The sequence below is a fragment of the Periophthalmus magnuspinnatus genome, chromosome 13 (genome assembly GCF_009829125.3).
Source record: "Periophthalmus magnuspinnatus isolate fPerMag1 chromosome 13, fPerMag1.2.pri, whole genome shotgun sequence".
Classification (NCBI taxonomy): domain Eukaryota; kingdom Metazoa; phylum Chordata; class Actinopteri; order Gobiiformes; family Gobiidae; genus Periophthalmus; species Periophthalmus magnuspinnatus.
The window spans coordinates 495728-508693 of NC_047138.1; the positions used below are offsets into that span (position 1 = coordinate 495728).

Sequence of the window (12966 nt, forward strand, 5' to 3'; positions counted from 1 at the left end):
AAAATACACGTGTGATTTTTGTGTAGTTACAACTGAGGCTTGTTCAAGTGGAACATGAGAACTTTGACTTTATAATGTTTGTTTAAGGGAAAAAAAAACACCCACGTGACAAAAATGCTGCAGTATATTCGTACATATGCATCACTCTCTACATTATTCTTTTAGTTTTAAAGGATCTTTTGTGTTCAGGTTTTGGACAAAAATCTTATGTTTAAATCGAATTTTTTGGTGACTCCAGGTTCAGCTCCAGTTTCCTCCATCAGCTCAAGCAAAATAAAAGTGAATCCTCCAGCGAAAGTCCTGACTCCTCATGATCTGGAGGTGGGTCCCCAGTGTCACTGAAGAACGGGTCAAATGCAGAGAACAGCGGGGACAGTGCACTTTAACTTTAACTTTAACTTTAACCTTAAATGTATCAGTTTGGGCCCAAACAGTTAAATCTGGAGTGAGGTGCACATGTCAAATATCTCTTTGCTTTTCCTCCTTTTTGCCCGGGTCGCCCTTCGTCTCCTCATAAAATCCTCCTGTGTCAGTTTGTGTGTTTGCTCTTTACTGCGGCAATTTCCTCTCTCCTCCTCCTTCTTCTCCTCCTCCTCCTCCTCCTCCACCTCCTCCTCCACCTCCACCTCCTCCTGATGAGCACATTGTGTCTCTGTATCGACCTTATCACAGGAGATCTATATTAAACAGCTCCACAGCCCATCACCCCTCACTCCTCACACTCCTCACACTCTTCACACTGCTCACACTCTTCACACCCATCACACTCCTCACACTCCTCGCACTGCTCACACTCCTCACACTCCTCACACTCCTCACACTCCTCGCACTGCTCACACTCCTCACACTCCTCACACTCCTCACACTCCTCGCACTGCTCACACTCCTCACACTCCTTACACTCCTCGCACTCCTCGCACTCCTCACACTCCTCACACTCCTCACACTCCTCGCACTCCTCGCACTCCTCGCACTCCTCACACTGCTCACATTCCTCACACTCCTCGCACTCCTCACACTGCTCACATTCCTCACACCCGTCACACTCCTCACACTCCTCACACTCCTCACACTCCTCACACTCCTCGCACTCCTCACACTGCTCACATTCCTCACACTCCTCGCACTCCTCACACTGCTCACATTCCTCACACCCGTCACACTCATCACACTCCTCACACTGCTCACATTCCTCACACTCCTCGCACTCCTCACACTGCTCGCACTCCTCACACTGCTCACACTGCTCACACTGCTCACTCCCCTCCTGCTTGTACCTTCACTCTCTCCTTCACTCTCTCCTTCACTCTCTCCTTCACTCTCTCCTTCACTCTCCAGGGCTCAGAGTGTCTCACACTGAGGTGCACGTGCCCAGAGCTCGTGTGTTTTGTGTCATTGTTTCAATTAAAATGATTCCGTCTTGATCCAGAGTAAACATCAGTGACAGACGCCACATTCACTCTGGGACTAAACCTGGACCAAGACCAAACCAAGACCAAGGACTGGACTGAAAGCAGCAAAGAGGACAGGTGAGGACACAGGTGAGACAGGTGAGGACACATGTGAGGACACAGGTGAGGACACAGGTGAGGACACATGTGAGGACACAGGTGAGGACACATGTGAGGACACAGGTGAGGACACAGGTGAAGACACATGTGAGGACACAGGTGAAGACACATGTGAGGACACATGTGAGGACACAGGTGAAGACACATGTGAGGACACAGGTGAGGACACAGTTGAGGACACAGGTGAGGACACAGGTGAAGACACATGTGAGGACACAGGTGAAGACACATGTGAGGACACATGTGAGGACACAGGTGAAGACACATGTGAGGACACAGGTGAGGACACAGTTGAGGACACAGCCTTAATTATGTCCATTAAAGGTGCATTATGTATATTTCCTGTCCACAGACTTTATTGGATAAATGCAGGATATGAGTTTAATGCCACACTGGAACATGGAGGAAAGACACACAGAAACAGGACCTCAGTGAGGCCCAGTGACGACGGGAGACCTGTGTGACCCTCAGGACCTTGTATAATAATAATAATAATAATAATAATAATAATAATAATAATAATAATAATAATAATAATAATAATAATAATAATAATAATAATAATCCTTCATATCTCAGATCTCTGACTCTTTTCTTTTCACTGAATATTTGACAGATCTGCTCAGTTCATATAAATATTTAAACTGAACGTCACAATTTTGACAGAAAATCTTGGCTTTTTTCCTTTAACTTCATCAACTGATTATCTCTCCCTCCCCTCTTCTTCTCCTCTCTCTCTCCTCCCCCTCTCTCTCTCCTCCTCCTCTCCCCCTCTCTCTCCTCCCCCCCTCTCTCCTCCTCCTCTCTCTCCTCCTCCTCTCCTCCTCCTCCCCCCCCTCCTCCCCCCCCCTCTCCTCCTCCTCTCTCCTCTCCCCCTCCTCTCTCCTCTCCCCCTCTCTCTCCTCCTCTCTCTCCTCCTCCTCTCCTCTCCTCCTCCTCTCCTCTCTCCCCACCTCTCTCTCCTCTCCCCCTCCTCTCTCCTCTGCCCCTCTCTCTCCTCCTCTCTCTCCTCCTCCTCTCCTCCTCCTCTCCTCCTCTCCCCCCCTCTCTCTCCTCTCGTGTTGATTTTTCTGATATTTTCTACCTGTGAAGAAGCGGAAATGAAAGTGTTTTTTTTTTGTCCCTGATCTGTGGCTCTGGTTTTATCTCCTCAGACTCGAGCTGTGGCCCCGACTCCAGCTCTAATGAACTAATCACACGGACGGACGATGAGGAGGAGGAGGAGAGGAGGAGGAGGGGGAGGAGGAGGAGGAGGAGGAGGAAGAGGAGGGGGGAGGATGGAGCATGAAGAGGAGGAGAGAGGACAAAGAGGAGGAGGAGGAGAGGAGGAGGGAGAAGGGAGGAGGAGGAGGGAGGAGGGGGAGGAGGATGAAGAGGAGGAGGGAGGATGAAGAGGAGGAGGAGGAGGAGGAGGAGGAGGAGGGAGGAGGGGGGAGGATGAAGAGGAGGAGGAGGAGGAGGGGGGAGGATGAAGAGAGAGGATGAAGAGGAGGGAGGAGGAGGAGGAGGAGGGGGAGGATGAAGAGGAGGAGGGAGGATGAAGAGGAGGAGGAGGAGGAGGAGGAGGATGAAGAGGATGGGTTTTATCTTCTTGGTCACTCTGTCGTTTCTTCGTCGTTCACACTTTAGTTGATTGGATGGTGTCCAGATGTGTGTCCAGGTGTGTCCAGATGTGTCCAGTCATGTCCAGTCATGTCCAGTCATGTCCAGGCGTGTCCAGATGTGTCCAGGCGTGTCCAGTCGTGTCCAGATGTGTCCAGGCGTGTCCAGATGTGTCCAGGCGTGTCCAGTCGTGTCCAGATGTGTCCAGGCGTGTCCAGATGTGTCCAGATGTGTCCAGGCGTGTCCAGATGTGTCCAGGCGTGTCCAGGCCTGTCCAGGCCTGTCCAGGTGTGTCCAGATGTGGACACGTCTCTCTGCACTCTGGGTAAATGCCCTTTACCCCCCAGGTCCACACTTCTGCCTCCAGCTGTACAGAAGCAAAGGTACAAAGGCTAAACTGAGGCATGTTTGTGTCTAATGACCCTACACAGTCTTTAATAATATTCACCTTTAAAATGTCCCTGTCTCTGCAGAAATAAGACAGTTCCCCTTCTGTCCATGTGTGATTTCAGTTTAATCCTGTTATGGAGCGTGCTGTTGTCTCCCTCTGCTGGTCCAGTGCAGCTCTGCGTTTAACACAGGACACTGCACTGACACAGAGCCACCACCAGGGGCAGTAGAGCGCCGTGCAGCAGCAGATCAGGGTGTGACATTTCAGTCCACGCTGCAGGAAAATGGGCTTTAAACTCATAGTTCTGTGGCTTATAATGTTGTTGTTTTTTTAATTAAACATTTTTCTGTTTTCATGTTTTTTCTGTTTTCATCTTTACAATAAAACACGGCTCTTAAACATGATGCTCAGACTGAAACAATCAAATAAATATACAATAATCAAATAAATATACAATAATCAAATAAATATACAATAATCAAATAAATATACAACTAGACGACTGCTACCACATTTACTGATCTGTGACAAACACCAGGTCTGTACTTCAGTATAAAAATATTAGTCCTGTCCCAGAACCATTACTGATATTTTTCTACTACAATAATACAAATACTACTACTATTCTTTGTATATTCTACTATAATACTACTACTGACTGTCCTGTGCAGACCTTTTTTATTTTCCTTTATGACTGTATGCTGTTCTTACTTAATCATATTTTTGTGTGTAAGTTCAATAATTTCACTTTTGACCCAAAGATTTTCAACCTAAAATGATGATTTACTTCAAATACACAAACCACGACGCTGAGTCCAAATCTGCAGATCCTTAATTACAGGAGGAGGATTGTCTTCTGCTAAATCCACCTCATCCTTTGTGCTGATCCTAATCTTATTCTGATGTTTTTCTCTGGTTTTATCCTCCGTCTCTGTTCACTCTCGTCTTTCAGAACGATTCAAACACCAGCTGCTCTTTTGTCGTTCAAATAAACGGACACAGAGGACAGACTGGTCAGGAGCTGCTCTTCTGGAGGACGGAGTGAGTGGAGAACAATGGACAAACATCAATCAACCTGTCCAGACCGGACGCTCCGGCTTTATACGATTCACACATTCATGACCCTATGAACGCATGATTTTATCTAACCTATGAACGCATGATTTTATCTAACCTATGAACGCATGATTTTATCTAACCTATGAACGCATGATTTTATCTAACCTATGAACACATTATTTTATTTAACCTATGAACGCATGATTTTATCTAACCTATGAACGCATGATTTTATCTAACATATGAACGCATGATTTTATTTAACCTATGAACGCATTATTTTATCTAACCCTATGAACGGATTATTTTATCTAACCTATGAACACATTATTTTATCTAACCCTATGAACGCATGATTTTATTTAACCTATGAACGGATTATTTTATTTAACCTATGAACACATTATTTTATCTAACCCTATGAACGCATGATTTTATTTAACCTATGAACGGATTATTTTATTTAACCTATGAACGGATTATTTTATCTAACCCTATGAACACATTATTTTATCTCACACTGCAAATTTACAACGTTACGTCACAAATAAATAAACTTCACTGGGGCTAAATGCGTCTGGTGTTTGTGTCAATGGTTTAAATGATCAACATAAGAGGGAGGAGGAGAAAAGGAGGGAGAAAAGGAGAGGGGAGGAGGAGTAAAGGAGGGAGAAAAGGAGAGGGGGAGGAGGAGAAAAGGAGGGAGAAAAGGAGAGGGGGAGGAGGAGAAAAGGAGGGAGAAAAGGAGAGGGGGAGGAGGAGTAAAGGAGGGAGAAAAGGAGAGAGGGAGGAGGAGTAAAGGAGGGAGAAAAGGAGAGGGGGAGGAGGAGAAAAGGAGGGAGAAAAGGAGAGGGGAAGGAGGAGAAAAGGAGGGAGAAAAGGAGAGGGGGGGAGGAGTAAAGGAGGGAGAAAACGAGAGGGGGAGGAGGAGAAAAGGAGGGAGAAAAGGAGAGGGGGAGGAGGAGTAAAGGAGGGAGAAAAGGAGAGGAGGAGGAGAAAAGGAGGGAGAAAAGGAGAGGGGAAGGAGGAGAAAAGGAGGGAGAAAAGGAGAGGGGGGGAGGAGTAAAGGAGGGAGAAAACGAGAGGGGGAGGAGGAGAAAAGGAGGGAGAAAAGGAGAGGGGGAGGAGGAGTAAAGGAGGGAGAAAAGGAGAGGAGGAGGAGAAAAGGAGAGGGGGAGTAAAGGAGGGAGAAAAGGAGAGGGGGAGGAGGCAGTGACCCAGATAATGTAATGATGTGAGTGAAATGAGAGTCCTGTCCCATCAAAAGGGGTTTATTCATCACCACAGGGACCACAGTCTGGAACAGGGTTTGAAATGGAGAGGGTCACAGATGTGTGAATGTGTGAATGTGTGAATATGAATGTGTGAACATGTGAACGTGTGAATGTGTGAATGTGTGAATGTGAATGTATGAATGTGGTGAATGTGTGAACATGTGAACGTGTGAATGTGTGAACGTGTGAATGTGGTGAATGTGCGAATGTGGTGAATGTGTGAATGTGTGAATGTGTGAACATGTGAATGTGTGAATGTGTGAACGTGCGAATGTGTGAATGTGGTGAATGTGTGAATGTGTGAATGTGGTGAATGTGTGAACGTGTGAATGTGTGAATGTGTGAATGTGGTGAATGTGGTGAATGTGGTGAATGTGTGAACGTGTGAATGTGGTGAATGTGTGAATGTGGTGAATGTGTGAACGTGTGAATGTGTGAATGTGTGAACGTGTGAATGTGGTGAATGTGTGAATGTGGTGAACGTGTGAATGTGTGAATGTGTGAACGTGGTGAATGTGTGAATGTGTGAATGTGGTGAATGTGGTGAATGTGTGAACGTGGTGAACGTGTGAATGTGGTGAATGTGGGAATGTGGTGAATGTGTGAATGTGGTGAATGTGGTGAATGTGTGAACGTGTGAATGTGGTGAATGTGGTGAATGTGTGAATGTGGTGAATGTGTTGAATGTGGGAATGTGGTGAATGTGTGAATGTGGTGAATGTGGTGAATGTGTGAATGTGGTGAATGTGTGAATGTGGTGAATGTGTGAATGTGGTGAATGTGTGAACGTGTGAATGTGTGAATGTGTGAACGTGTGAATGTGGTGAATGTGTGAATGTGGTGAACGTGTGAATGTGTGAATGTGTGAACGTGGTGAATGTGTGAATGTGTGAATGTGGTGAATGTGTGAACGTGGTGAACGTGTGAATGTGGTGAATGTGGGAATGTGATGAATGTGTGAATGTGGTGAATGTGGTGAATGTGTGAACGTGTGAATGTGGTGAATGTGGTGAATGTGTGAATGTGGTGAATGTGTGAATGTGGTGAATGTGGGAATGTGGTGAATGTGTGAATGTGGTGAATGTGTGAATGTGGTGAATGTGTGAATGTGGTGAATGTGTGAATGTGATGAGGGGATGGGGGGGTCGCATTTCCCATGGGGATAAAATAATGGGATATATTTTATTTATCTGTTAAAAAAAATAAAATAAAACTATAATAATAAAATAAAATAAAAAAATACATGTATACGAGTATGAAGGTCTGATTCAGTGATAGAGTTAAATAAACTCTGGACGGTCTGGTTTAGACCTGATGTTGTCCAAGATTTTGTCCACTTCCATCCTGGTTTAGCCTTGGGGTTTATTCACACTTTAGTTTAATCCTGGTTTAGCCTTGGGGTTTATTCACACTTTAGTTTAATCCTGGTTTAATCTTGGGGTTTATTCACACTTTAGTTTAATCCTGGTTTAATATTGGGGTTCATTCACACTTTAGTTTAATCCTGGTTTAGTATTGGGTTCATTCACACTTTAGTTTAATCCTGGTTTAGTCTTGGGTTCATTCACACTTTAGTTTAATCCTGGTTTAGTCTTGGGTTCATTCACATTTTAGTTTAATCCTGGTTTAGTCTTGGGTTCATTCACATTTTAGTTTAATCCTGGTTTAATCTTGGGGTTTATTCACACTTTAGTTTAATCCCAGTTTAGTCTTGGGGTTCATTCACACTTTAGTTTAATCCTGGTTTAATCTTGGGGTTCATTCACACTTTAGTTTAATCCTGGTTTAATCTTGGGGTTCATTCACACTTTAGTTTAATCCTGGTTTAATCTTGGGGTGCATTCACACTAGTTTAATCCTGGTTTAATCTTGGGGTTTATTCACACATTCATTACGTGCAAACTGTGATTAAACAGCACTAAACCTGAGTCTAAACATGGACTAGACCAGGACTAAACCAAGGATTTATCAGAACTAAACTGGGGTTAAATTCAGACCAAATAAGTGAGAATGCGTCCTGGTTTATCTGGGTTTATTCAACATTAAGTCTTGCCTTTTGGCTCTTGTTTAGCCCTCATACTTTCTTTCTTATTTGTTTATTTTCTCGTTGATCCTTCCATCTTTACACTGTTACTTTCTGTTTTCAGTTCTTTAACGTTGCGTCTTGTCACATACATTTTTATGCCAAAGGATTGAGAGTCATTTCCTCCTTCCTCTCCTCTAACCTCCTGCACTGACCCTGACTCCACTCCTCCCCCAGCTCCACAGATCACACCCTCATCCCTCATCCCCCGAGAGACACGGACCCGTCTGAGAAAACATAAAAATGTCATGTCAGGTCTTAGATCCAAGAACACACACATGCATTTTTCATGAGGGATAACCCCTGACACACAACCAGAGGAATTCAGTCTGGAAAAAGAGTTACACTCGGAGCAGGTACAGAGTTTGTCCTAAAGCAGAGGGTCCAGCAGATCCACACAGGCATATTCAACATGATTATGTTTTACAACAATATTGAATCAATTTAATAGACAACACTGAACAATATCTGACCTGATTTCTCATTTTTGACATCCCTTTGACAAATGTATTTTATCACAGCCATTCAATGATGAAGACAATGTTTATTAGATTGTTTTTACTCTTGGCCTTGGCTGTGTAATTTATTTAGAAATACCTCTTTATATGCGCGTTATTGTGATGAACTTCCTGGTGGAATTGTAATTATTTGGAGAGTCTATAACAGCCTTTGGGTGAATGGCCTGAAGCAGAGGTTTGACAGCTGGCTGCTACTACGCATGCGCAGAAAACCGGCGAGGCATTCCTTCAGTGTAAAGCTAACCGGAAACACTCAAAACAAAACCGTTACCGCGCGTTAAAACATGATTTAAATGGATACATTTAGAAAATAATTCGTTGACACCTTATTAGATTATACAAAACTATTGGAAGTAAAGATAAACGTTACTTAATGTTATTTTAAACCGAAAGAGGGTGATATTTAAGTCATTTTGTACTCTTTTTGTTTTATTTTGAAAAACCCAAACCGGATGTTTACGTGGTATGCGTCTCACTTTGGTGTTTAGGAGCAGCTGCGGTGAGACGCGGAAACGACCCGGAGAAAGACCGGAGGAAGACCGGAGAAAGACCCGAGAAAGACCCGAGAAAGACCCGAGAAAGACCGGGGAAACACCCGAGGAAGACCGGAGAAAGACCGGAGAAACACCGGAGAAACACCGGAGAAACACCGGAGGAAGACCGGAGAAACACCGAGCTATGCGCGCACCGGGACCTCTGCGGCTGAGGTGACCGAGACCCGGGCCCGAAGAGCGGGGACAGGATGGCGCTAGTGACGGTCCAGAGGTCTCCTTCCCCGAGCACCACCTCCACCTCCAGCCCCTGTGTGTCTGTGAGTATGAACTACACCACCTCCACCTCCAGCCCCTGTGTGTCTGTGAGTATGAACTACACCACCTCCACCTCCTGTGTGTCTGTGAGTATGAACTACACCACCTCCACCTCCTGTGTCTGTGAGTATGAACTACACCACCTCCACCTCCTGTGTGTCTGTGAGTATGAACTACACCACCTCCACCTCCTGTGTGTCTGAGTATGAACTACACCACCTCCACCTCCTGTGTGTCTGTGAGTATGAACTACACCACCTCCACCTCCTGTGTGTCTGTGAGTATGAACTACACCACCTCCACCTCCTGTGTGTCTGTGAGTATGAACTACACCACCTCCACCTCCTGTGTGTCTGTGAGTATGAACTACACCACCTCCACCTCCTGTGTGTCTGTGAGTATGAACTACACCACCTCCACCTCCACCTCCTGTGTGTCTGTGAGTATGAACTACACCACCTCCACCTCCTGTGTGTCTGTGAGTATGAACTACACCACCTCCACCTCCTGTGTGTCTGTGAGTATGAACTACACCACCTCCACCTCCTGTGTGTCTGTGAGTATGAACTACACCACCTCCACCTCCTGTGTGTCTGAGTATGAACTACACCACCTCCACCTCCTGTGTGTCTGTGAGTATGAACTACACCACCTCCACCTCCTGTGATAATTGGACTTCATTCTGATTTTGATGTTTTATTTGTTGTTTTATTTTATTGTACATTTGAGTTGACATTAGTGATTTGGACCAAATAAATGTCGTAGTCACTTTTTTAAAAACATTTCAGACTTTGATCGCTGCAGATTTGTTCAGGCCCCGTCTGTGTTTTTGTGTTGATTTTTCACTAATATTTTCCCAGATTAGAGACACGTTCCTGTTCCTTTCCTGTTTATTTGGTGGACATATAAATGTATGTAAAGTTTAAATTGTACTTTAAGCTGATGTTCTATCAGAGCCTTTCACCAAATCAATGTCACTGCATCGATTGTAACTAAAGACACGCGTGATCTGCACTTTTACTGAACATATCGAATCACAGCACAGTCCACATTTATACAGCACAAAAGATTAAATTACACTTTAGACAAACTGTTTCAAAGGAGGATATTTAGTTTAATATGATGTGGACTTGATCTGATCTAGTTCTCGTCCTGGTTTAGTCCTGGTCTAGTCCTGGTCTGGTTCAGGTTTAGTCCTGGTTTAATCCTGGTTTAGTCCTGGTTTAGTCCTGGTTTAGTCCTGGTTTAGTCCTGGTTTAGTCCTGGTTTAGTCCTGGTTTAGTCCTGGTTTAGTCCTGGTCTGGTTCAGGTTTAGCCCTGGTCTAGTCCTGGTCTGGTTCAGGTTCTGGTTTAGTCCTGGTCTGGTTCAGGTTTAGTCCTGGTCTAGTCCTGGTCTGGTTCAGGTTCTGGTTTAGTCCTGGTCTGGTTCAGGTTTAGCCCTGGTCTAGTCCTGGTCTGGTTCAGGTTCTGGTCTAGTCCTGGTCTAGTCCTGGTCTAGTCCTGGTCTAGTCCTGGTCTGGTTCAGGTTTAGTCCTGGTTTAGTCCTGGTTTAGTCCTGGTTTAGTCCTGGTTTAGTCTTGGTCTGGTTCTGGTTTAGTCCTGGTCTAGTCCTGGTCTAGTCCTGGTCTAGTCCTGGTCTGGTTCAGGTTCAGGTTTAGTCCTGGTTTAGTCCTGGTCTAGTCCTGGTCTAGTCCTGGTCTAGTCCTGGTCTAGTCCTGGTCTAGTCCTGGTCTGGTTCAGGTTTAGTCCTGGTTTAGTCCTGGTTTAGTCCTGGTCTGGTTCAGGTTTAGCCCTGGTCTAGTCCTGGTCTGGTTCAGGTTCTGGTTTAGTCCTGTTTTAGCCCTGTTTTAGTCCTGGTCTAGTCCTGGTCTAGTCCTGGTCTAGTCCTGGTCTGGTTCAGGTGTAGTCCTGGTTTAGTCCTGGTTTAGTCCTGGTTCAGTCCTGGTTCAGTCCTGGTTCAGTCCTGGTCTAGTCCTGGTCTGGTTCAGGTTCTGGTTTAGTCCTGGTTTAGTCCTGGTTTAGTCCTGGTTCAGTCCTGGTCTAGTCCTGGTCTAGTCCTGGTCTAGTCCTGGTCTGGTTCAGGTTTAGTCCTGGTTTAGTCCTGGTTTAGTCCTGGTTTAGTCCTGGTTTAGTCCTGGTTTAGTCTTGGTCTGGTTCAGGTTTAGCCCTGGTCTAGTCCTGGTCTGGTTCAGGTTTAGTTCCGTGTTTATTCTCACTTTTATCGTGGTTTTTGTGCAGAACTCACCGTCTCGTTCAGTTGAACATATAAATAACACAGTTCTGTTCTTGGACCTTCTGCTCTGAATCACACAACTTCCTCAGCCCAGATATGAGGAAGGGCATCTGAGCTAATACTCTTCTACTTCTTACAGTTTGAAACTGAGCTGGAACTGGTCATGATTTGGTGTAACATTATGTTTAACTTGACAATACTGTGTGTGAGATTGAACCTTTTACCAAAACATTAACTGAAGGTCTAAAGTTCACACCACATCCTGGAGTATTGACCAAAGACTGAAATGAAACACGACACAAGAATCACATTTCAGAACACGTTTGTACAGATCTATACTACATTAGCACAACAAGAGGAGATTTTGTCGTTTTTAGAGAAGATTTTGTCGTTTGTGGGGTAGATTTTGTCATTTTTGGTGGAGATTTTGTCGTTTGTGGAGGAGATTTTGTTGTTTTTGGAAGAGATTTTGTCGTTTGTGGGGTAGATTTTGTCATTTTTGGTGGAGATTTTGTCATTTTTGGTGGAGATTTTGTCATTTTTGGTGGAGATTTTGTCCTTTGTGGGAGAGATTTTGTCCTTTGTGGGAGAGATTTTGTCGTTTTTGGGAGAGATTTTGTCGTTTTTGGTCGAGATTTTGTCGTTTTTGGTCGAGATTTTGTCGTTTTTGGATAGTTTTTTTCGTTTATGGGGGCCATTTTTATCGTTTGTGGAGGAGAGTTTGTCGTTTGTGGGAGAGATTTTGTCGTTTGTCGAGGAAATGATTGCGATTCCTCCTGCAGCCCCAGTCATTAAATCACAGAACATGAACACAACATGAGATACTGGACTTTATCAAACAGATAAAACACCAAAATAAACCAAACATGCGGTTGTTCCTGACTGTCCTTCTGTTTTCGCTCCTTTTTTAACCACAGTTTGCGTCGCGTTGACAGTGAGTGAGGATAATCTAAAGCAGGTTTGTGTAACTGTCAGATCAGACTCGACGGGAAACTCTCTGATCCACTGTGACATTTGAGGCTTTGCACGACTGGCTTCAACCGACACCAGCGTCTTTCACCTTTTTAGACATAAAGTAATGCATCTTTTGTACCTGTGTATTCACCAGTTGTGATTTTTGGTTGTATTTTTACTATGAAATGTTTCTAAGTCATGAGTCAGATCATTAATACCACAACTAACACTTCTAATGTTGTATTTATTACTAATGAAACAGATGAAATCAAAAATATCGAATTGCGATTTTTCTGGCAAATAATGTGATTGTGATTAAAGTTTTGAAGTACTGACAAAAGGAACTGATAAAGTGAGTGAAGAATCACACTCCAGATCATGTCTGGTCTGAGCTTCAGCATTTACAGATTTTATGCAGAATAAGACCAGACATTAATTATTCATTTTCAATTTGTTGACGACGAACATGAAG

The 12966-nt window shown here is 44.3% G+C and overlaps 1 protein-coding gene across 2 annotated transcripts in view; it reads left to right on the forward strand.

Moving 5' to 3' along the window:
- Positions 1-8984: 8984 nt before the first annotated feature.
- Positions 8985-12966, forward strand: part of ssh2a (slingshot protein phosphatase 2a) — a 53430-nt gene continuing 49448 nt past the window's right edge. The window contains exons 1-2 of one of the 2 annotated variants that reach the window (XM_055226125.1): positions 9080-9290; positions 9330-9354. In XM_055226125.1, the coding sequence (XP_055082100.1) occupies positions 9241-9290; positions 9330-9354 (75 nt within the window). In that variant the 5' untranslated portion in view covers positions 9080-9240. Of the gene's footprint in view, positions 9310-9329; positions 9355-12966 lie in introns of both variants that reach the window. The other variant, XM_055226126.1, reaches the window with a different exon arrangement.